The following is a 22,564-nucleotide window of genomic DNA, read 5'->3' as shown; positions in this document are numbered from 1 at the left end:
GACCCCCTAGGGGTCCCGGACCCCCTGTTGAAGACCCATGGCGTAGCAGGTTGTCCCTGCGTTAAATACTTTCTAGAATATATAATTGTACAGGGATTAAAGCTAATAGAAATCTCTCCACTGTAAACTGTTGTTAGGCCGCCCTAACTCCCAATCTATGATTTGTGAAATCTGTGAACCTAAATTTGAGTTTGAATACATCGATTAGTCTGATTAACCACTTGACCCTGTATTATAGCCACTATAGCAAATATAATAGCCAATCTACAAGCTCACAACAAGCTTGCAGGTTTGCTAATTTAGCTATTTTCACTATCAAAACAAATTATCGTTCATTAATCATAATCGAGGCAAACGTTTGAAATAATGGTGATATTGATTTGAAATCATATCGCCCCAGCCCTATAGAACAATATGTAGAATTATAATGTTTAGCTATTATCATTCTAAACCTATGTTCTTGCTGATCTTACATACAGCCAACCAGTTGAAGAAATCACGGATTGAAGGTTTAAGCTTTGCATTTATGAAATATTCCAGACCATTATGGAAGATGCTTCTGAACATGAATTAACAATTCAAGCAATAGAACATGTATTCTATCGCTAGTTTGACCTATTCGAATACTCTTTAATCTGAGTAAAAAAACTGAAATCAGTCGTGGCGACTGAGAACTTTAAATCCTTGTATATAAGACAGAGGTTCTCAAACTGTTTAATTTCAAGGACTTACGAGAGGTTACAAATACAAGGGTCCATTTGAAACCCTCTCAAGGAACCCAGAGGGTCCCTGGACCACTGCTTTAAGGCAGTGGTTCTCAAACTTTTCAAGCCGCTGTTTTCAAGTGCCCAGTTCGAAAGATATTTGAACCTTCGGAATTGAATTTTAGTTTTCGTTTAATCTTTTCGGTTCAAAAAATATTTGAACTGGGGACCCCCACCCTGAGGGGACCCCCACACCTTGATTACTTTTAACGCAGTAATGGTCTTTTTTTTTATTATTTTTTTAATTTTAGAGGTATTAATAAGGTCTTAAAAGTACTTAAATTGTCACTTTAGAAATGTGCAGATACCCTGTGTACACTTATACTGTATGTAGGTTTGTTTAACCAACATTTTGGGGACATTTTGAGGACTCCCTGGTGACCCACAGTTTGAGAACGACTGCTATAAGGGGGACCCAATAGGAACACAACAATAAGATGACAGAGTGTCTGTGGACGCCACTGTCCGTCTGTGTAACAAACCTCTCAAGGTAAAAAAAGAAGATACAAAGTCTTGGTAACATGAGCCCCCGCACCCCCCCCCGGTGTCCAGGGTTGAGAATGGGGTTTTTTGACCGTTCGTATAAAAACGCTCCCAACCTCGGCGATAAGACTACAAAAGATGTATATATTATAAAAACACTGATCATCCGCTAAAGAGAGAGAGAGAAAAAAAGCAAAGAGGATTGTGGGTGTTCTTGTAGGTTGTCCCATAGAGGGCGCGGTATTCTCCTGGAATACCATGTTGTTTAGTGTCCCGGTAGAGGTTGACCGGGACACAGCCCGGCTAAGCCTGGTTCACACATACATCCATTCATGTATTAATAACAGTCCGTTTTCCGTTGAAACATCGGAAGTCGTAGTCGGATCATCCGTTGCATTGCAGAACCGATGGGTTTTATTGAACTCACGCAGCACCTTTTCTTTTTTGATCATGCCTTCATAATTTGCTTTTCAATCCGCGAAAACGTGAAGGTTTTGTCGAGTTTTTCGTTTTTGAAAACCCCCGGGCGGAGGAGCCCGCCGGGTCTGATGGATCCGACAGTATATCGGAGTAAAGCCGGGTTTGCGCTTTTACGGAAGCGCATTGCTGCCATGCCAGGAGAAAAAGACAAATCCTATTATGTAATAACGTTTCAGGTTTTAACAAAATAATATTGTTCTATTATGAAATAACATCTTCGGGGGCCGACGGCTGAGTGGTTAAGGCTCTGATGCCTGACAGCGAGTCCTGGGTTCGATTCCCGAGCCAGGCGGGACCCTTTGCTGCATGTCACTCGCCGACTTTCTCTCCCTGTTTCCTGTCGTTCTTCACTTGTTTGGACCATCAATATAAAAAGGCATAAAAAGCCCCAGAAATATCTTTTAAAAAAATATATAGAAAAACAAACTTTTCACGTTACAATGTGATAGGATTTCGTCCCCCTCCCCCTTCTGGAATGGCAGCAATACGATGCACTTCCGGAACACTTGGCCGCGCAGCGGTGTCGCGCACCGCCCGCAACGAAGCATATCAAAGCCCATAATAACGGCAGTCTTTCCGATCTCCGCGAGGCCATTCTGAGTGCCCGCGCATTTCTTGCGCCAGCTTTTGTGGAGCCTCAGTGCACGTCCTAGGAGATCCTCAGCACATGTCCTAGCTAGCAGATCTCCCAAGAGCAATCATCAGTACATGTCCTTGTAGATCTCCTGGAGCAGCGGGTGCAGCGAGGTCTCCGACTCGGTCTTCTTGATCTTGGTCACCAGCTGGGCGTTCTCGGTGACCAGCTGCCGCAGGTCGGCCATCTTCTGCAGCAGCTTGGGGAAGAGGTAGGAGGAGTCTGCGTGGTTGGCCTGCAGGTGGTGGTCCAGGGCCTGGAGGATGCCGTCCTGGATCTCCTCCACCTGCTTGATGTTCATCAGCCCCGGACGGTCTGGAAGACGAGAGGATTTAGTATTAGTGCCAGGGCTGTAGTGTGTTGATTTTGGACAGAACAATATTTTCGTGACTTTTTATTCCTTACTCTGCCACAGACCCTCTCATCTGAAAAGTTTTTGTGCGCCAGGGACCCCCAGAGGAGAAGATTTTTTAATTATTTTCAAAAATAGCAGATGTACAAGCTCACATTTTCAATATTTTCAAAAATAACAGATGTACCGTACAAACTGTGAGCTTGTAGATCTGCTATTTTTGAATAGCCAACGTATAAAATATGAAATAAGGGATATTTCACTTTCAAACATGTTTGGGGTCATTTTAACGTCTACTTGGGCTTTTGTGAACACCCCAGACAGTTTATAAGTTGCTTGATTCAGTACTTGTGTAATAATACATGTTTTTGACATGTATTATCTTTTGTACTAAACATTGTCTATTGTCTTTTCTCTACTGTACCTGTATGACATACTGTACTGTGTGTCTCTGAATGTTTTCTTTGTAACAGATGTGTGTATTTTGCCACATTGACGTAATTTTACCCTAAACTTAATGTACACATTTACCCAGAGAATGTCACTTCTCAAGCCTCTGGAGGATTTTTAGGCATTCTCCCTCATAGTATCTTTTAAAAAATATTTTGTGAGAGGAAAACAAACAAACAAACAAACAAAATACCTCCCCACGGAATGATGGCGGCTACAAACAGCGGTAGGTACTATTAACTATTAACCAGTGTTAATGTTGGCAGTGAATTTCTATCCAGTTTTAGTCAAAGTCTTTAGCTTTAGTCGTATTTTAGTCATCTGAAATGTTTTGGTTTTACTCTAGTCTAGTTTTAGTTAAATACTAAATACCATAAGAGACCACTGAAATGTATTATGGCAGTCCTTGATGGCGTCATAATGCCTGATTTATACTTACCTGTGTGCCGAAAATAGCCAATCTACAAGCTCGTCACTGAGAAAAGGTAGTCAACAAAACATTTTCGTCATAGTTTTAGTCTACTAAATGAACACGGCTACAAACAGTGACTCTTACCCAGCGTTGATATTTTTATTTAGTTTTAGTCGTAGTCTTTTGAATAAAATTCCATTTAGTTTTAGTGATCTAAAATGTTTTAGTTTTTGTCTTAGATTTAGTAGACAGTAGACAGTACAGTTGATTTAGTCGACTAAAATGTATTTTGGCAGGGCTTGATGGCGTCGTAATGCCTGTGGACCAGGAAATAGCCGATCTACAAGCTCACAACACGTCACAGTGTACACCCATAAAATGGCTTGTCTTTTAGTTCTCCACTAGCTCTAACATTTTAGTCTAGTTTTTATTTGTTGACAAAATTGTCAATATATTTAGTCCTAGTTTTAGTCATCGTAGCTTAGTTTTTATTTTGTTTTCGTCAGTAAGGGAAGGCGACGAACATTTTTCGTCATAGTTTTAGTCGACAAAATCAACACTGTTCTTACCTACACAAAGAATGATGGCGGCTACAAACAGTGACTCTTACCTCCACATAGAATGATGGCGGCTACAAACAGTCACTCTCACCTCCACATTGAATGATGGCGGCTACAAACAGTCACTCTCAACTCCACATAGAATGATGGCGGCTACAAACAGTCACTCTCACCTCCACATAGAATGATGGCGGCTACAAACAGTCACTCTCACCTCCACATAGAATGATGGCGGCTACAAACAGTCACTCTCACCTCCACAAAGAATGATGGTGGCTACAAACAGTGACTCTCACCTCCACATAGAATGATGGCGGCTACAAACAGTCACTCTCACCTCCACATAGAATGATGGCGGCTACAAACAGCGCCAGGTCGCTGTCGTCCAGCTCCAGGGCGTTGAACTTGACGGCGAACTCGAACTTTGGCTCCATGATCTCGCTGAAGGGCCGGCGCAGGCTGCGCAGGAACTCGCGCGTGACAAAGCCCTTCCCGTTGGCCACCAGCAGCCCGTCTTTGTTCATCAGCGACGGCAGCATGGCGAAGATGGCCTCGTGCACGCCGTACTTCAACAGGGTCACCTGCAGAGGGGGGGGACCCAGAGCGCCACATTGGGGAGTCAAGAGGAGTGGCGGGGCAGCCAAAACGCTGGCAAACCAACGCTGTTGTCGGGCAGAAACGACCTCTGTGTTTTTTTCCGTAAATGAATGCCCTTCTTCGTCACTATAGGCTCCATGCACAGCAGCCACATTGGGAATGAATTGGGTCCCCTCCTTACTTCCTTCACAGGTGTTACCAATGACACTAATTAAGGCTCTGTTCCATTTAGTGTGGCACAGTGGTCTTCTTATTTTCAAGGACCCCCATAACTCTGAGAGTGTACAAATGGAATCAAATGGACCCGTGAGGGTCCATTTGGTTCCATTTGTACACTCTCAGAGTTACGCACCCACCATAAGGGGCCATTTGGGAACCAAAATGGAGTGTTTCTAGTGAGCCAACATGCACAATATCAGCGCCCTGGCCAGAATGGAACAGAGCCTTCATTAGTGTCATTGGTAACACCTGTGAAGGAAGTAAGAAGAGGCCAGATTTCTTTCCAATATGGCTGCTGTGCATAGAGCCTATTATTACATAATCGACTAATCGCAATCATTTCAGATAATCGCAATTATTTTTGCATGATCATCATAATCGTTTCCATGTTGAAAAATGTTCATACATTTTCAAACATTTTCCAAAAATAGCAGAAATAGCTGTTGTTTGTTAACACAAATCTTCTCTTCTCGGGGTCCCTGGCACCAAATATTTTCAGATGGGGGGTCCCGCGACTAAACACATTCATTTGGGGGTCCTTGAAATGAAAAAGTTTGAGAAAATCATGTGACAATTTGGTCCCGAATGAAATGATACTTTCAACCACCTTTCTAATAGGCTCTATGCACAGCAGCCATATTGGAAAGAAATTGGGCCTCTTCTTACTTCCTTCACAGGTGTTACCAATGATACTAATGAAGGCTCTGTTCCATTCTTGTCAGGGTGCTGATATCGTGCATGTTGGCTCACTAGAAACACTCCATTTTGGTTCCAAAATGGCCCCTTATGGTGGATGTGTAACTCTGAGAGTGTACAAATGGAATTTGTACACTCTCAGAGTTATGGGGGTCCTTGAAAATAAGACAACCACTATGCCACACTAAATGGAACAGAACCTTAATTAGTATCATTGGTAACACCTGTGAAGGAAGTAAGGAAGGGGCCCAATTCATTCCCAATATGGCTGCTGTGCATAGAGCCTATTACTTTTGTGTAAAAACAAACTAACTACTAAAAAAACTAAACATTTCTCTCTTGCCTGGTCGTTGAGGAAGAGGTTGACGAACCCCGGGATGCTCTTGGCGAACTCGGTGAGTTCTCGCACGGTCTCCACCGTGGTGCACTGGCAGCGGTAGAACACGTGCACGCCGATCTCCTTGTTGGGCGGCGTGCCACCGTTGATCAGCTGGTTCCACACCAGACCGTTCTCTGCCTGCCACAGCGTGTCCATGTCATGGATGACAAACGGCTGCATAGAAACAAGAACAAACAAACAGACAAACTGTTAATTTGGACAGCAAATTTAGATTTTGTTTTAGTCATAGTCTTTTGAATAAAATCCCACTTAAATGTCATTTGAAGTGTTTTACCTTTAGGCTAGTTTTAGCCGACTAAATCAACAGTTGATTTAGTCGACTAAAATGTATTTTGGCGGGCTGTGATGCCTGACTTATACTTAGCTGTGTGCCGAAAATAGCCGATCTACAAGCATGTAGATCAGCTATTTTCCGAGTGCGACACCTGCGCACAAACAAGCATAAAATGACTTGTTTTAAGCCAAATTTCAATACCCAAAATCTCGCCCACTCGCTCACTCACACTCGGTCACTCAAAATAGTTTTGTCACAATTGGTAATTAGCTTTTTGGAGGAGCCAAGCGGGCTCTCCGAGTGCGCTTGGAGCGGCCTTCACCGAGTGTACATTAAGTGTAGGCTCGGCAGAGTTTCACGTCTCCTCGCGGAAGACTCCCGCATCACGTGTACATGTTTTGTTCCCTCTCCTGTGACATATACATGGTCCTCCTCCACATGTGGCCACACAAACACTGCTTGAAACCCGAGACAGTGGCGAAAACACCGGACGCCCCCGCCCACTCGCTGCCCCAACACACACATGAACACACACACACACACACACACACACACACACACACACACACATCTTCATAATGCGGAATTATAGAGCTTCAGCTGATAAAGTAACTACATGTGACAAGCCGCTGGCTTTATTGCGTTGTGTGATATAAGCATAATACAATTATTTACATTGTAATATATTGTGCACACTTCACCTGTCTCGTGCATGACTGAATGCATGGACTGCTATAAATGACTGACAAAGATTATGTTTAATATAATGTATTGTATTTATATGTAGACTGAATATGAAGGGGGGGGGGGTGACTGTCAGGATTCCATTTATTCCATTCATAAATGTAAGTTTGCGCATCCAGGCGCTTCATTCACTATTTCAGGAATAAATGGCTTTGCACAACAATGTTAACTATAATGATAACGATGTGGCCATTCACATTGATGAATTGGCTCTATGCACAGCAGCCATATTATCACTTCCTTCAGAGGTGTTACCAATGATATTAATGAAGGCAGAGTTACACACCCGTAAAGGGGCATTTGGGAGTGTTTCCAGTGAGCCAACATGCACAATATCAGCACCCTGACTCTGTCTGACCAGAATGGAACAGAGCCTTCATTAGTATCATTGGTAACACCTGTGAATGTCTTACAATACGGCTGCTGTGCATAGAGCCTATTGTCTATTCTTCTATTATGTACTATTCTATACTAGTCCAGGGGCCAACACTGATATTTTCACAAATTGGTACCACTTGAGGTGGCCGTAAAGTTCTTGTATTTTTGTATTCCTACATGTCTCTAGTTTATATTTTGGTATGATACATATTCCAATTCAGTAGCTTAATGGCAGTTATCACTACCTACCGGCTAATGTATCCGGTAGGAGACACAAAGTAGAATCTTTGTGTCTCCTACCGGAAATACACCCGGGCATCAAATTATTGCGACAAAAAACAAAATGTATCCATGTATTCAAGGCTTCATGGGGTGTGCAATTGATAACTTATCAGATTTTTGGTGTTTGCAAAAAGACTGCTTTCCATAAGCTTGTAAAAGTTGACCCTCCTTCGGTCTAGGGTGGTCATAGCTGAATGGGCAGAGAGTCCCCCTGGGAAACTTAAAGGAGGAGTTCACCCAAAAAATGATTTATTTTCTATCAATTGCACACCCCATGAAGCCTTGAATACATGGATATATTTTGTTTTTTGTCGCAATAATTTGATGCCTGGGTGTATTTCCGGTAGGAGACACAAAGGTTCTACTTTGTGTCTCCTACCGGATACATTAGCCGGTTTAGAGTGATTACTGTCATTAAGCTACTGAATTGGAAGATGTATCATACCAAAATATAAACTAGAGACATGTAGGAATACAAAAATACCAAAAATGTACGGCCACCTTAGGTGGTACCAAAATCTGGCTTGGCCCCTGGACTATACCTGTATATTATTCTATGCATGTATATTATTTTCATCCACGACTCTGGTTTCAGTGATCCAGCTGTACGATCCGATTTGCAGTCGCTTTGAAAGGACGCTATAGAGTGCATTCCGATCCTGTGAGGCCAACGGGTGGACCACTCCCTCCTCGCATTCAATCCTCTCCTCCTCGCAGGGGCGGGGCTTAGGCGAAAGTGGAGGACGCGAGGAGAGTGAGCGAGTGTGAAGGTTTAAGCCAAATTCCAATACCGAAAATCTCGGCCACTCGCTCACTCCCACTCGGTCACTCCGACTTCGAACCGGATGTAGTCGCGGTCCAATTGTTCATGTGCTTCTTGGAGGAGGCGAGTGGAGTCGAGTGGAGGAGGCGAGGAGGCTCTCCACTTCCGCATTGAGCGAGTGTACATCAAGTGTATGCTCGACCACTCTCAAAGCATAATACAATTATACATTGTAAAATATATTGTGCACATTTATTCTGTCTCAAAAGCTGATAGTTTCTCTTTGTGCATGCCTCAATGCAGTGCACAGACTACTATAAATGACTGTGACAAAGATTATGTTAACATTGTTAACTTCTGGGACGAAGAAAAAGAAAAGACAACGGGTGGAAAACGGAACGCTCGTCCTAAAACACACTGCCCCACTTTTTTCGCGGGCCGAGGCCGCCGGATTAGACCTGGGGCGACGGTGTTTTAGGACGAGAGGTGCGCGAGCAGCGCAATGGAGAAGAAGGACCCGCCGATATTTCCTTTTTGCTTGTTATTGTTTGATGGCGAAACAATCATGACTGATACACATGAAAGAAGACCCTTCACAGCTAATAGAGCATTTTACATTTTAAGAATCTGTTCAGATTTGAATGAGTATGGCTATAGTTAAATGTGAAGCTGTTTCTGCTATAAATATGCATCCACGGTTCTGCGCGCCCCTCGGCTGCGACGTTTCCTTTTTGACACACATGATCTACACTTCATGGAGTACATTTTTGTACTGGGATTCTGGGGACTGTACGAGCAAAAAGAGGGACAGGTCAGGATTAAATTCATAAATGTAAGTTTGCTCATCCTGGCGCTTCATTCACTATTTCAGGAATAAATGGCCTTGCACAACAATGTTAACTATAAAGATAACGATGGGGCCATCCACATTGAGGAATTGTCTATTTTTATATTCTGTATAATTCTATACCTGCATATTATTCTATGCATGTATATTTTCATCCACGGCTCTGGTCCAGCTGTGTGAGATGTCATAAGTGATCACGGAATTTGCCGTCGCTTTGAAATGACGCTGCTGAGTGCAGTCCGATCCTTTGAGGGCAACCACTCGACCACTCGTCCTCGCAAATAATCCTCGGCTCCTCGCAGGGGCGGGGCTTAGGCGCGAGTGGAGGAAGCGAGGAGAGTGAGCGAGTGACCGAGCTTTGGGGAATGGAATTTGGCTTTAGAGTTCTACTGGATCTCTTCTCCACTAGTCCCTCCCTAACATTTTAGTTGTCAAAATATTTTGTCATTGTTTTAGTCATCATAGCTTAGTGTTTTATTTAGTTTTCATCAGTGGACATTTTTTTCGTACACCATGAGTCCATGAGGGGGGGGGGGGGGATATCCATCCATACAGTATGTACATGAGGTTTAGACATAAGGTGAATGAACACAGCAGCTGGTACAGTATGTACAGTGGCTCTCAAACCTGTTCATGTCAAGGAACCCCCAAAATGATATGTATTTGGCTGCGGACCCCTGCTTTTTTTTAGCTCAAATCAGGGGACATGAGCAGGTTTGAGAACCACTGGTTAAATGAATAGTTTGAACTGTTCTAGGGCAGCACCTCCACGTGGAGCCACTGGGAGGCACTCTATCCTGCATGAGTTCTTAAGAGAGACACAAAGTATACTTGATAGCCGTGGTGGAAAGTAACTAAGTGCATTTACTCATTACTGTACTTAAGTACAATTCTGAGGTACTTTTACTTTACGCTCTGCAGATTTTGATTGTTATTACAAAACATGCCTTAATCAATTACGCCGTGTTTTATACTTTGGCTATTACAACAACAACAACAAAAAACACAGCTGATCTACAAGCTCACAACGTGTCCGTGAGCTTGTAGATAAGCTGTGTATTTTGGTGTTTACACTGTTTGTTTTGGTAGACCTCCCCCCCCAAAAAAAAACATCCCCGTCTACCAAAACAAACAGTGAAAACCACCAAAACACAGCGAGAGGGCAATGTGCTTTTGCAGGTAAACACCACCATACTACTCCAATGGCCGAGTGCCGTGCTATGAGCTTGTAGATCTCCTATATATTTTTAAAGCAAACATTTGTAACTTAAATCTTTGCCTTTTGGGGGATTCTACAAATGTCTTATAAAAAAACATGTTTTTTGAAAAAAACCTATGTTGCTATAATATCAGTGGTTCTCAAACTGTTTCATGTCAAGGACCCCCCCAAAATGATATGTATTCGGCCGTGGACGCCATCTCAAAACATGTTGTTCCAGGGACCCCCCCAGAAGCAAAGATTCGAGTTACAAATTGTTTGCTTTAAAAAAATATATATTATTCAAAGATTTGCACACATTTTCACGATTTCTCTAAAATAGCAGATCTACAAGCTCGTAGCGCGGCACTCGGTGCCGCGCTATGAGCTTGTATATCTGCTATTTTTGAATAGTAAAACACCCGAGTACTTCCACCAATGGAAGACACAACAGTGGAGACAGGAAGGACCCTATGGGGTCCATTTTTTGACCCTTTCACACGTTGTGTTTACTGTACGCTGACACATGACCCAGTTCCCTGTCTTCCTCCCTCAGACACAACATGATAAAAAGTTACAGTGTGACCTATGACACATTTTGGAGTGGTTCTCAAGCGTTTTCACGTCAAGGACCCCAAAACTTTTGTCCGTGGACCCCCCCATTCAAAAATATTTTGTGCCAGGGGACCCCCATATAAGATTTGTGTTGTTAAATGTTTCAAAAAATATCCCCAATTTCTTCAATGTTCTTTTAAAAATAGTACAGTGACCTTGTAGAATGTAGATCATCTATTTTCAAATAGCCACTGTATTTAGGGTTAAAGTGGTTAAACTGATTTTGAAGTTATATTAACACATTTAGACCCCCAAGGGTCCTTGAGGGGGTTCCAGGGGGTCCAAAAAACAAAATATATAGCTATGTTGATGAATTTAATACATAGGACCACAAAGGTTATCCTTTTAGCCTTAATGTCTGACTGTAAGCACGTGCCGTTTACATTTCTGACTAATAAAGCAATCAATCAATCAATCAATCAATCAATCAGATACGTACGGGCTGGTCTTTAGGCATTACACACGCACAGGCTGGTGTTTAGGTATCAAGGTACGTACAGGGTTGGAGGGGGTCTTGCCGGTCAGGATGCTCCTGGCTTTCTTTTTGGTCATGTTGAGGTTCTTCAGGTAGGCGTTGTTCACCCTCTTGGCCAGGGTCTTGAAGTCCGTGCCGCTGGGGCTGCCGCCGGGGCTGCCGCTCTCCCCGGCCAGCAGGCCCGCCACCAGCTTCCTCTTCTCCGCCTCGGGCATCCGGCCGTAACGGATGGCTGTGGAGGGAGACACTCTGCGTGCTTAGCATGGATTGAAGGGACCAGGAAATGTCATGGCGGTCAGGTGGAAACCTTGCACTGTACTGTCTAAAACAGTTACTTTTCAGGAAACGGGGGGAAACAGAACCGGTGTTCTCAAATGTTGACAACATGTCTGGAGAGATCTAGGGGTTCGAATCAACCGCGGTGCATCCGGTAGGTAGCAGTTGAATGTAGGTTGTCTTTGCCAAAAAGCAACAGAAAGCAGAGAAAATGCAATTTTCCGAATCCATATTTACATTACTATATATGTATATGAAATCAATCAATCAAAAGTCAATCAATCAATCAATCAATCCATTAACATGTAAGTGAATGTGGCAGTTTTTTTTTGCGATCACGCGATTTACTGCTTCTTTGCTTCACTTGGAGTCAAATGGTGACTCGAACAGCGGTCATCTAGCGTAAAACCACTGAAAACACAAGCCTTAGCAAAATATGACTAATTGGAATTTTATTCAAAAGTTTATTGATCATTAAAAGGTTTATTTATGACAAAATAAAAATGTGCTGTCAAAATTAACACTGGTGTGTGCACGCTGTGAGTATGTGTGTGTGTGTGTGTGTGTGTGTGTGTGTGTGTGTGTGTGTGTGTGTGTGTGTGTGTGTGTGTGTGTGTGTGTGTGTGTGTGTGTGTGTGTGTGTGTGTGTGTGTGTGTGTGTGTGTGTGTGTGTGTGTGTGTGCGCGCGCGAGTGCATGCGTGTGTCTCACCATCATGGGACATGCCCAGTTGCAGGCACTTCTGGAAGCGGCAGTACTGGCACTTGTTCCTGCTTTTCTTCTGGATCTTACAGCTGCGCTCACAGCGCTCGTACTCCAGTTTCATCCTGATGGTCCTCCGGAAAAAACCCTGGAAAACACACATCACATGCTACAGCATCACATCCTCGGTGTACAAACACTGTACACGCACAACCATATAATACACAGTCACAATAGTTACATAATCGCCTAATGGCAATTATTTGAGATAATCGTTTTTCGAAAGTTGCGGAAAAAGCAGATCTACAAGCACACACCGTGTCCCGACACGACACGTTGTGGGCTTGTAGATCTGCTATTTCCCACAATTTTTACTATATTTTGAAAGTACAACATCATTAAATCAATGTGTCAGTTTTTTCCTTACATATATCAGTTATTTGCCATATCTGCCCTATGCACTTTTTGACAGCCAGACTGCCACGCACACACACACACACACACACACACACACACAGGAAACTTAACTTCGGTTGGTTATGTCTCCCCTTTAGTAATAACAATTGGTAGTATTTAATATCATTTATATTGTTGATTAGTCACCTTTACAACGAGGTGTAAGTTGTAAGGATCGGGCATTCGTGGAATGAGCAACACAGCTAAACGTGTGGGTAGCGCCCCAACTTGTTTTGCCAAAATCCCCTGCAATAGTTCTTGTTGCTTGGTGGATTGAATGATTACACTCTCCCACAATAATAATGAAAGATCAACACATACTGGCCATTTTTAAACTTCATACATTTTACACTCAGTGTCAGCGACCTCAGTAGCATGTGGAAGATCCATACACAGCCACAACAACATGGCACCTCCTTCTCACGCTGGTCCCCAACCTAGTCACGTTTTGCTGTGGGATGACATCCCATTCCTCAACCAGGATTTGTTGCAAGTCAGCCAACGTGGTTCTGTTGGTCACTCTAGTACGTACAGCACGCCAAAGCTGATCTTCCTGACTTTGACTTCGCCAGTCTCACGGAACTTGGTCCTAAAGTTTGGAAATGGTACCAGGGCTGACACCAAATAATGCTGCCACTCTGTATGCTGGAACACAAGCGTCCAGTTGCCACATTGCACAGGCCTTATCCTGAAGGGACAATAGGCTCTAGTCACAGCAGCCATAATTATGAAGACATTCACAGGTGTTACCAATGATACTAATGAAGGCTCTGTTCCATTCTGGTCAAACAGAGTCAGGGTGCTGATATTGTGCATGTTGGCTCACTGGAAACACTCTGCTACACCAGTGGGTCTACAGTTGGGGTCCAGGGACCCTCATGGGCTTCCAAATGGCCCCTTACAGGTGTGTAACTCTGAGAGTGTACAAATGGAACCAAATGGACCCGTAAGGGTCCATTTGGTTCCATTCGTACACTCTCAGAGTTATGGGGGTCGTGGAAACCACTGTGCTACACTAAATGGAACAGAGCCTTCATTAGTATCATTGGTAACACCTGGGAAGGAAGTGATAATATGGCTGCTGTGCATAGAGCCTATAGTCATTATGTGGCATCTTTCCACCAGTGCTGCCACTTGGAGCATACACAAACTCAACAACGTTGCAGGATGCTCAGGTGCCAGGCACACACCTTCCAGCACTTGAAGATCAAAACCAGAGTGAATGCCAACAGAACAATATTGCAGGGGATTTTGGCAATTTGTTGGGGGGGGCGTGTCACAGCCCCAGTAGTCTTTAGGGCCTGTGTGTGGTTGTGTATTGCCCTGTCTGTCTTTTAGTCCAGTACCTTAACCCATTAAGACCTGGAACGCATCTGTGTCACTTTAGATTTCTTTGGCTATTTTGGGGATTTTTTTTCCAAAAACTGTTCAGGTCCCTCAGGTCTTAATGGGTTAACCCTATTTTTTAACATTACCGATACAAAGCGGATAAAAGAGACACATTTTGCATGAGGGTTTTTTAGGACCTACTGATGGATTCTAGCCTTGGGATCCAAACTTTATTTTGAAAATTATCCATACCATTATCCATATCAATATCCATAAAAAACAGACACACACACACACATATATGACGCCAGCTCAGATGATGTCAGCCTCATCGACCCTGGTTTTATATGGGTATATCTGCTGCGTAGCTCTATCAGACAGGACAAATACTCTTCAACACACACACGGACACGGACAACGAGGAAAGAACGACCCCTTGCGATTCGCTCTGTGCGCCGTCATCTACATCTGGGGGGGGGCTACTGGGGAGGCTTCTCATGCAACGGGCTTTATGCATTTGATGTCGACACCCACAGATTGTTCGAGCCTACGGTATCAGGGACTGTTCCAGAGGGGATGTGCGACCACTCAGCCTGTGTCATGGGGAAGGCCAAGTATGTGTATGGAGGACAAACCCAGACTAGACGCACTTAGTATCTACAAGTTGGACACCACCACGATGGTGTGGTCTTTAATTAACACCAGAGGCACTCCACCACCTGTTTCAACATATCACTCTGCCACCATCAACGGGGCAAAGATGTTTGTATTTGGGAGGAATGGGAATGAGTGCATCAAAGTCTTTGACACAGAGACCAAATGCTGGCTGAGCACGCCCTCTGCACAGCATCTTCATCCAGCCTTTACCTATAAGACAGAAAGCTGTACATATTTGGTGGCAATTAACTATTACCAGGCCTTCAATTATCAGTGGGAATTCAATCCAGAGACCTTCTCCTGGAAGAAGGTTGAGCCCAAGGGCAAAGGCCCATGCAAATTTGACCAATGCTATTGCATGCTGGGAGATCGTATCATCGTCTTTCCAAGATACAAAACATACACGATACATCCAGAGCTGTGCATCTTAGATCTAGATGAAAACGTGTCTCACCATGCATAAAATGAAAAGAGAAGCAGCGATCCCACTAAACAAACAAACAAAAGCAAGAAAAGCCCTCGTTTGAGCAGATCCCGTGAGGTTCTGAGAACCGTATGTGAAACCCGGTCGTGTAGCTTATGGAAACACATCCAGAACCTGTGAAATATGTTAGACCACTGGTTCCCAAACACTGGGTCGGTCTGGAACCATTTGTGGGTCGCGGACACATTTTTATGGGAGTAAATATCCCTTTATTTCTTGTTTCCGACATTTATTTGTATTATTTAAAAATATGCCCTCCCCCTCAAAAAAGATTTATAATAAAAAATAAAATAAACATTGGGAAATAAATAAAAACTTTTTTTTTCACTAAATAGTGAAAATAGCAGATCTATAAGCTTGCAATGTGTTGCATCGCGACGTGTTGTGAGCTTGCAGATCGGCTATTTTCACTAGTTTGGGTCCTGGGGGGGAGACATAAAATGCATCTTTTGTGTCTCAAAATAAAACGTTTGGGGAAACACTTACGTTGCGACGGCATGGCACGAAAGTCAAAGTGGAATAACGTTTTTTTTTTGTGCTCACCTTGCATCCCTCACAGGCATGGACCCCGTAGTGGAATCCGGAGGCCTTGTCCCCACAGATCCTGCACTCCACGTTGATGCCGGCCCCCCCGCCGTCATCTTTACCCAGGAGCAGCTGCTCTGACAGGGAGGGAGAGGAGGTCTGGGATGCCTCTGGAAATACAAGTGAACGCGTCACCAAAAAGCTATTCAGGAACTCCCTACCCCAAACTCAAAACTAACCTAAAAGAATGGCCGACCTTTAACCCATTCAAACCGGGAGCGCATCTGTGTCATTTTACGATTCCTTTGGCTATTCAAAAATAGCAGATCTACAAGCTCATAGCGCGGCACAGAGTGCCGCGCTATGAGCTTGTAGATCTGCTATTTTTGAAAATGTGTGGATTTTTTGCAAATCTTTGAATATATTCTACATAGTAGTCTTCTAAATCCAAACCGTTTTTTGAAAAAACTTATGTTGCTATATATCAGTGGTTCACAAACTTTTCATGTCACTGTATGTATTTGGCCGCGGACACCCATCTCAAAAATGTTGTTCCAGGGACCCCCCAGAAGCAAAGATTTGAGTTAAAAATGTTCGCTTTAAAAAATGTATTCAAAGATTTGCAACAAAAAAAAAATCACGATTTTTAAAAGAAAATAGCAGATCTACAAGCTCATAGCGCGGCACTCGGTGCCGTGCCATGAGCTTGTATATCTGCAATTTTTTTATTAGCCACAGAAATCTGAAAATGACACAGATGCGTTCTCGGTCTTAATGGGTTAAATCACAATTGGCCTTAGTTGAACACCTTGGTAGTAGCATTCTCTGCCCCATCCCTCCTTTCTCTGTAAATGTACCTTTCGCTGCTACTGAACTTTTACCGTCATGTATTGTATTGCTGATGAAGTGAGTACAATGGACCGCAATGGAAACAAACGCCCTGGGGCTTTTTGTGTTATCCTTTGTTAAACTAGTGCGTATTACTATACTTGTGAGGGCCAAATGTCCCCATAAGCATAGCATAATATTGAGAAATAAACATTGTGACGACAATTTTCCTGGTCTTTTTTATTTAGGGTTGGGCTCTTCGTTGCAAGCATGTGTGTGCGTGAAACGAGCACGGACACGACAGTTTCACAGTTGCCGGTCCGCCTCCGCAAACTGCCCGCTCGCCTCGCCTCGCGCATCTATCGCTTCCCGTGTGCCCTATATGATTAGCTGCAGCTGCGGTGCTTTCTAATCAGCCATGTTTTTAATATGCTTTAGTTTTTTTTTAAACCTGAACTGGAAAACAAACTATATCATCGATGGGGGATTCCAAGCTAATAGAAACTGGAAGCTTTCTATTCCTGGAAAGTTAGAATGCTATAATAGATTCTTTTTTAAAACTTTTTTTTTTAAATGACCAAATGTGCCTACCGATGATGTCACTGGCAGGCGGGTTTCTGAACTGGTTTCTGTCCACAGCCCTCCTCTGAGACACAGAGTGAGTAGACAGAAATGGTGGCATCTTATTTTGAGCATTAGCGAGGACCAATTACATGACAATATAGTTGAAAATGGCTGAAGTGCTCCTTTAAGTAAAAAAAACAAACATCTGTGAGCATGGTCTCTTTTATGTCCGGGAGCAGCGAGTGCAGACAGTAAAAACCCTCAGTGTTCATTTAACTCCGAGAGCGTCAACTAAATGATAGCAAAGGGACCCGTACGGGTCCCTTTGCTATCATTTAGTTAAGGCTCTCAGAGTTAAATGAAGGCCCAGGGTTTTAAGAGTGGCAGGGCCTTGGGGTAGCTAGCTGCACTCCCAACAGTGGCTGGAATGACAGGAATGCTAGAGGTTGAGACCCTGAACTCTGAGACTCCAAGGCTCTGCGTGTGTGTGTGTGTGTGTGTGTGTGTGTGTGTGTGTGTGTGTGTGTGTGTGTGTGTGTGTGTGTGTGTGTGTGTGTGTGTGGATTACAAGTAGCCTCTAGCCCTGTGTCTGTGCTGTTTTGCTTTGTCTTCAGGAACCTCAGAGTATGAAGACAGAAGGAACAATACTTTTTTTTTAGATAATACTATGTTGCGTAAAATATAAAGAAAACCATGTTTCCACTGTCCTTGTTTTTCCATTCCAATAGTATGTACATAGCCGACAATATTATATTGTTGCTGTCTTTTTTTTCATAAACTAATGCCCTACTTTATCATACTACAGTGTCACACAAAAGCAGAAAAAAATGCCGTTGTACAAGCTCACAACGTGTCGGGATGTGGCGCGTTGTGAGCTTGTATATCTGCTATTTTCGCTACTTTTGAATGCTGTTAGAGATAAAGTGTGTGTGGGTTTGTGACTAAATAATAACTACATCGGGTGCATTGGAACACAGGTTCTTTTTCGTCCATTTCCTGAAAAGTAACGGTTTTTGGACATAAAAGGTTTTCACCCGAGTAACCCGACAGAGACTACAGATAGATACAGTATTTTGTGCCAAATAAAGAAAACACATGTTTCCATTGTTTTTGTTTATGTTTCCATTCCAATTATTCTGTAGATTTTATCGTAATGGTCACAGTCGGGTGGAAACCTTGCATGTCCAAAACCGTTACTTTTTAATTATTATTTTTTTAAACATTTTCAAAAATATTAAAAAAAAATAGCCAGCTTGTATGACGGAGTAGGGCATTCATTTACCAAAAAAACAATTAAACATAAAAAGATGGAAGAGAACGTTGATACAAGGTTTCAGCACGACGGCAACAATGTGTGAGCACTGTGTGCATTGGTGAAAGATTAGGCAGGGCTAAGAGAAGCTAAGCCAGGTCGGGGCTAAAGCGTGGGAACAGAAATAAAATTAAAATAATACTAATAACCTTGGGAAGGAATGAATTAGCCAGCAGGAAGTCAGAGGAGACTGGGCTCCTTTGTACAGGAAATCAGCTCAAAACAGTTATTCCTTCACCTGCACTGAACAGATTTATTTATCGCGATATTGTCCTGCTTTTTGTCCCCCCCCCCCCATCTACTCCAAAGTTCTTTGCCAAAAATAGCAGATCTACAAGCTCACAACTAGGGATGGAGCTCGAAAACCGAGCCCACTATAAGCCCGGGCTTGAATTTATCAAGACCCGGGTATCGATAAGCTTTAGGCTTGTCGAGCCTGTTATCGAGTGGCCCATGACGTCACGTCTAGACTATCAAAACAAGAGGCGATCAAGAAATAAATCTAATCACCCACGCTGGCACAAACATGTTGGTCTAAAAGTGTATTGATAGCTGCAAGTTGTGCCAAACAGCGCTGCCCGGGGAAACAAGGAAGAGGAATTTTATTGGCTCACTACATCACTATTTTAAGGGGGCTGTAGCGTCCATTTGGTTCCATTTCTACACTTGGGTGGTTGCGTCGTTTTTGTGTTTACATGTGCGGTGCAGCGGTGAAACAATGGCGTTAACGAGTGAAACGCTCAAAAGTTTCCCTCGTCCTCTTCTACCCAAGGTAGCAAGTCTCCGTTGACAATTTTGATAATCCAATTGATAATAATCCGTTTGGGATCTCCCTGCGAATGAATTACATTACATTACATTACATTACGGTCATTTAGCAGACGCTTTTATCCAAAGCGACTTACAATAAGTGTATTCAACATAGGTAGGGAACGAAAACTACTAATCACCAGAAGTTTTAAGTACATTTCCTGCAAAAACAAGCAACCAAGAGTATACCTAGCGCTAAGGTAAAAGTGCAATATATCAGCTACCTACTTTCTTAAACAGATGAGACAAAAAATGGCAAAATCAAATGAGCACGAGCTAAAACAAATAAGTGTATCGACTAAACAAGATCCAATAAAACAATACAAAAATAAAACAAGAGTTCGTACAACTAGTTAACAACAAGTAGGCCAGGCAAAGAGGAAGGATAGTGTTTCCTGAAGAGGTGGGTTTTCAGCCTGCGGCGAAAGATGGGCAGTGACTCTGCTGTCCTGACATCAGTGGGAAGTTCATTCCACCACTGTGGGGCCAGAACAGAAAAAAGTCGTGACCGTGTCGATCGACCAGAAGGACCGTTGAGTGGCGAGGGAGTCAGTCGCCCCGAGGTGGCAGACCGGAGTGGTCGGGCAGGGGTGTGGGCATGAATGAATAACTATTGTTGCTTGAGCGTGTCCGTCTTCTCAGTCTATCGTTGCCGAAAATGGCAGATCTACAAGCTCACAACATGGTGTGAACAGACGCAGTGTGAGCTTGGAGATCGGCTATGTTTGGTGCGTGACACCGTCATACGATGAAGTATAAATTGCGCTTTTAAAGTGACAGTACACACATTAACCGTTTCTTCAATAATATTTTCCAAAAGTAAAAAGGTCACTTGCCTTCTGTCTGTTAGAAAAGTACCGTATTTGAAGGCCCTAGTAAAATGTAGTGCGAGTGATATATTTTGGTTAAAACAAAGAAAAAATTATAGAAAAAATAAATACGCATTTTTTGTTTATAAAGAGTTGAAGAGACATGGAGATTTTATAGTAATTATTACAGTACTATTCATAATATAAAGCCATTTAACACTTATTGCACATTATATGAATGGTTGTTTTAATGATAGGCAAAAATATTTTTTAACTTTTGTCATCTTCATTTAATTTTAGATAGTGGTCAGCCACAAACTCACTATCTGGCCAATAAAAAAAGATACCGGTTCTGTTCAGAATTTTTCGTCTCGCGTCTTTTTTCTTAATAATAGGTGCTCATTATCAATAAAAAGTAACGAGCTCCATCCCTACTCACAACAAATCGCGTTGTGAGCTTGTAGATCTGCTATTTCTTTGCTCTAAGTGGTTCACAAAAGTGGCAGAGTTTTGGGCATATTTTGATTATCGCGATAATGTCACAATAATCTTGGCCACAATAATCGTGACATGAAATCGTCCCATCTCTACGGCCGATATTTGCCTCATTGACTGGCATCGGCGTATCGGTAAATACGTTGACATTCACCGCTGGCAGTAGCCAATGTTTATGTGTCGTTGTGACGCATCAGTTTTGCGCTGGCTCTGTTGGATATCTGCAGCCTACCAAGATAAACAGCTAAAAACATGATTTCCTCACCTGCACCCGGAACTGGAAATCTACACTTTATGTGCCTCATTGACTACCATCAGCAAACAAGTTGAGAAAAAAAGGTGATGCTAAAAGGATAACACAAAAAACCCAGGGGGCGTGCTTCCATTGTGGTCCAGTGTATTCAATTGATCAGCATGACATACTGTACAATACATTACATACGTAGTAAGCTGGTTGAGGATACATTCATCTATAAATGTATCTAATTACAGTTATATTTTGAGGACAGCCATGTTTTTAGGTCATGTTTTGGTTAAGGTTAGGAATAGGCCTATTAGGGGCGGTCCCTGGGCGAAACACCCCGAAAAGAGGGAGTCCCGTTCGCGTCTCACCTGTACAGCTACTAGAGGGGGCGGGGCTCCCAGTGGTACACGTACTCTGGCACCTCCTCCCCTTCTCCTCCGGCTCCGCCACCTCCTCCTCTGGCTCCGCCTCCTCCATGTCCCACGAGGCCACACCCTTCTCCTCTGGCTCCTCCCCTCCTTCTCCCTCTGGCTCCTCCCCCTCCAGCTTCGCCTTCAGCTTTCCCTCGCCTGGGTCTGGATCACAAGAATGACATTATACAACAGGTGGTTCCGACCAAGCATTCTCATTGGTTGAAATAGGCTCTGCAGCCGGTGAGCAAATTGGCAACGCCCCCAGTCACTTGAGTCGCTTCCAAGTATAAAAATAGAAAGGATTGCCAAGCCATTTCAACAGCAATAATAATAACAATAATAATAATAATAATAATGTGCTTCTAAAACCTTTTTACAATGTAGGCATTTATCAGATAATAATAAATAAATACAAATACAAATAAAATACATTAATGAATTAATTACAACAAATTGGGGACGGATTACATTCCTTTTGTTCAATATGTATTTTGGGACGGTTCTGGGACAGGGGTGAAAAAAGTGAGTCTGGAGCCCTGGAAACCTCACTGCACCAGCTGTCTCAGTAGCGTTCCCCGTTAAGCACTAGACTTTCAGTTCAAGCTTCCTGTGATCGAATCTCGGCGGGGACAATATATATATATTTTTTTTTAAAACGCTACTTTTTGTGAGGTTAAGGTTAGGGATAAGGTTAGGTTTAGAAGAAGAAGTTCAACAAGGCAGAACTGTCAATCACAGCGAAGTGGCCAATCACAGCGAAGTGGCCAATCACAGCGCATCCTTACCGGGTCTTGCACAAACCCACGGTACTAACGGCACTCGCATCAGACGGCGTCTCAGCTAGAGCCATATGAAATCCGTGTTAACGGAATCGCGGACGGAATCGCGGAAATGACCAATAAAAATGGAATTGGAATAAAACACGGAATATTGCAGAATTTGGAAAATAAAAAAAAATCGCGGTAAAATATATTTTTTTACCGCAAATTTTTACAAATCCACGGGACACCACCATTTTGCATGGCCACATCCTACTTT

General features: G+C 43.1%; 1 protein-coding gene across 2 annotated transcripts in view; it reads right to left on the bottom strand.

The window, feature by feature from the left end:
• Positions 1–503: 503 nt before the first annotated feature.
• LOC311049079 (peroxisome proliferator-activated receptor delta-like) overlaps positions 504–22,564 on the bottom strand; it is a 39,648-nt gene continuing 17,587 nt past the window's right edge. For both annotated transcript variants that reach the window (XM_084062528.1, XM_084062529.1), the window contains 7 exons: positions 21,482–21,688; positions 16,070–16,221; positions 12,610–12,748; positions 11,647–11,855; positions 5,991–6,200; positions 4,473–4,716; positions 504–2,676 (listed from right to left, as the gene is read on the bottom strand). In XM_084062528.1, the coding sequence (XP_083918654.1) occupies positions 2,429–2,676; positions 4,473–4,716; positions 5,991–6,200; positions 11,647–11,855; positions 12,610–12,748; positions 16,070–16,221; positions 21,482–21,688 (1,409 nt within the window). In that variant the 3' untranslated portion in view covers positions 504–2,428. The remainder of the gene's footprint in view (positions 2,677–4,472; positions 4,717–5,990; positions 6,201–11,646; positions 11,856–12,609; positions 12,749–16,069; positions 16,222–21,481; positions 21,689–22,564) is intronic.

This window comes from Gymnoscopelus microlampas (assembly GCF_963454915.1).
Source record: "Gymnoscopelus microlampas genome assembly, chromosome: 7".
NCBI lineage: Eukaryota > Metazoa > Chordata > Actinopteri > Myctophiformes > Myctophidae > Gymnoscopelus > Gymnoscopelus microlampas.
This window is presented reverse-complemented; position numbering and strand designations above follow the sequence as displayed.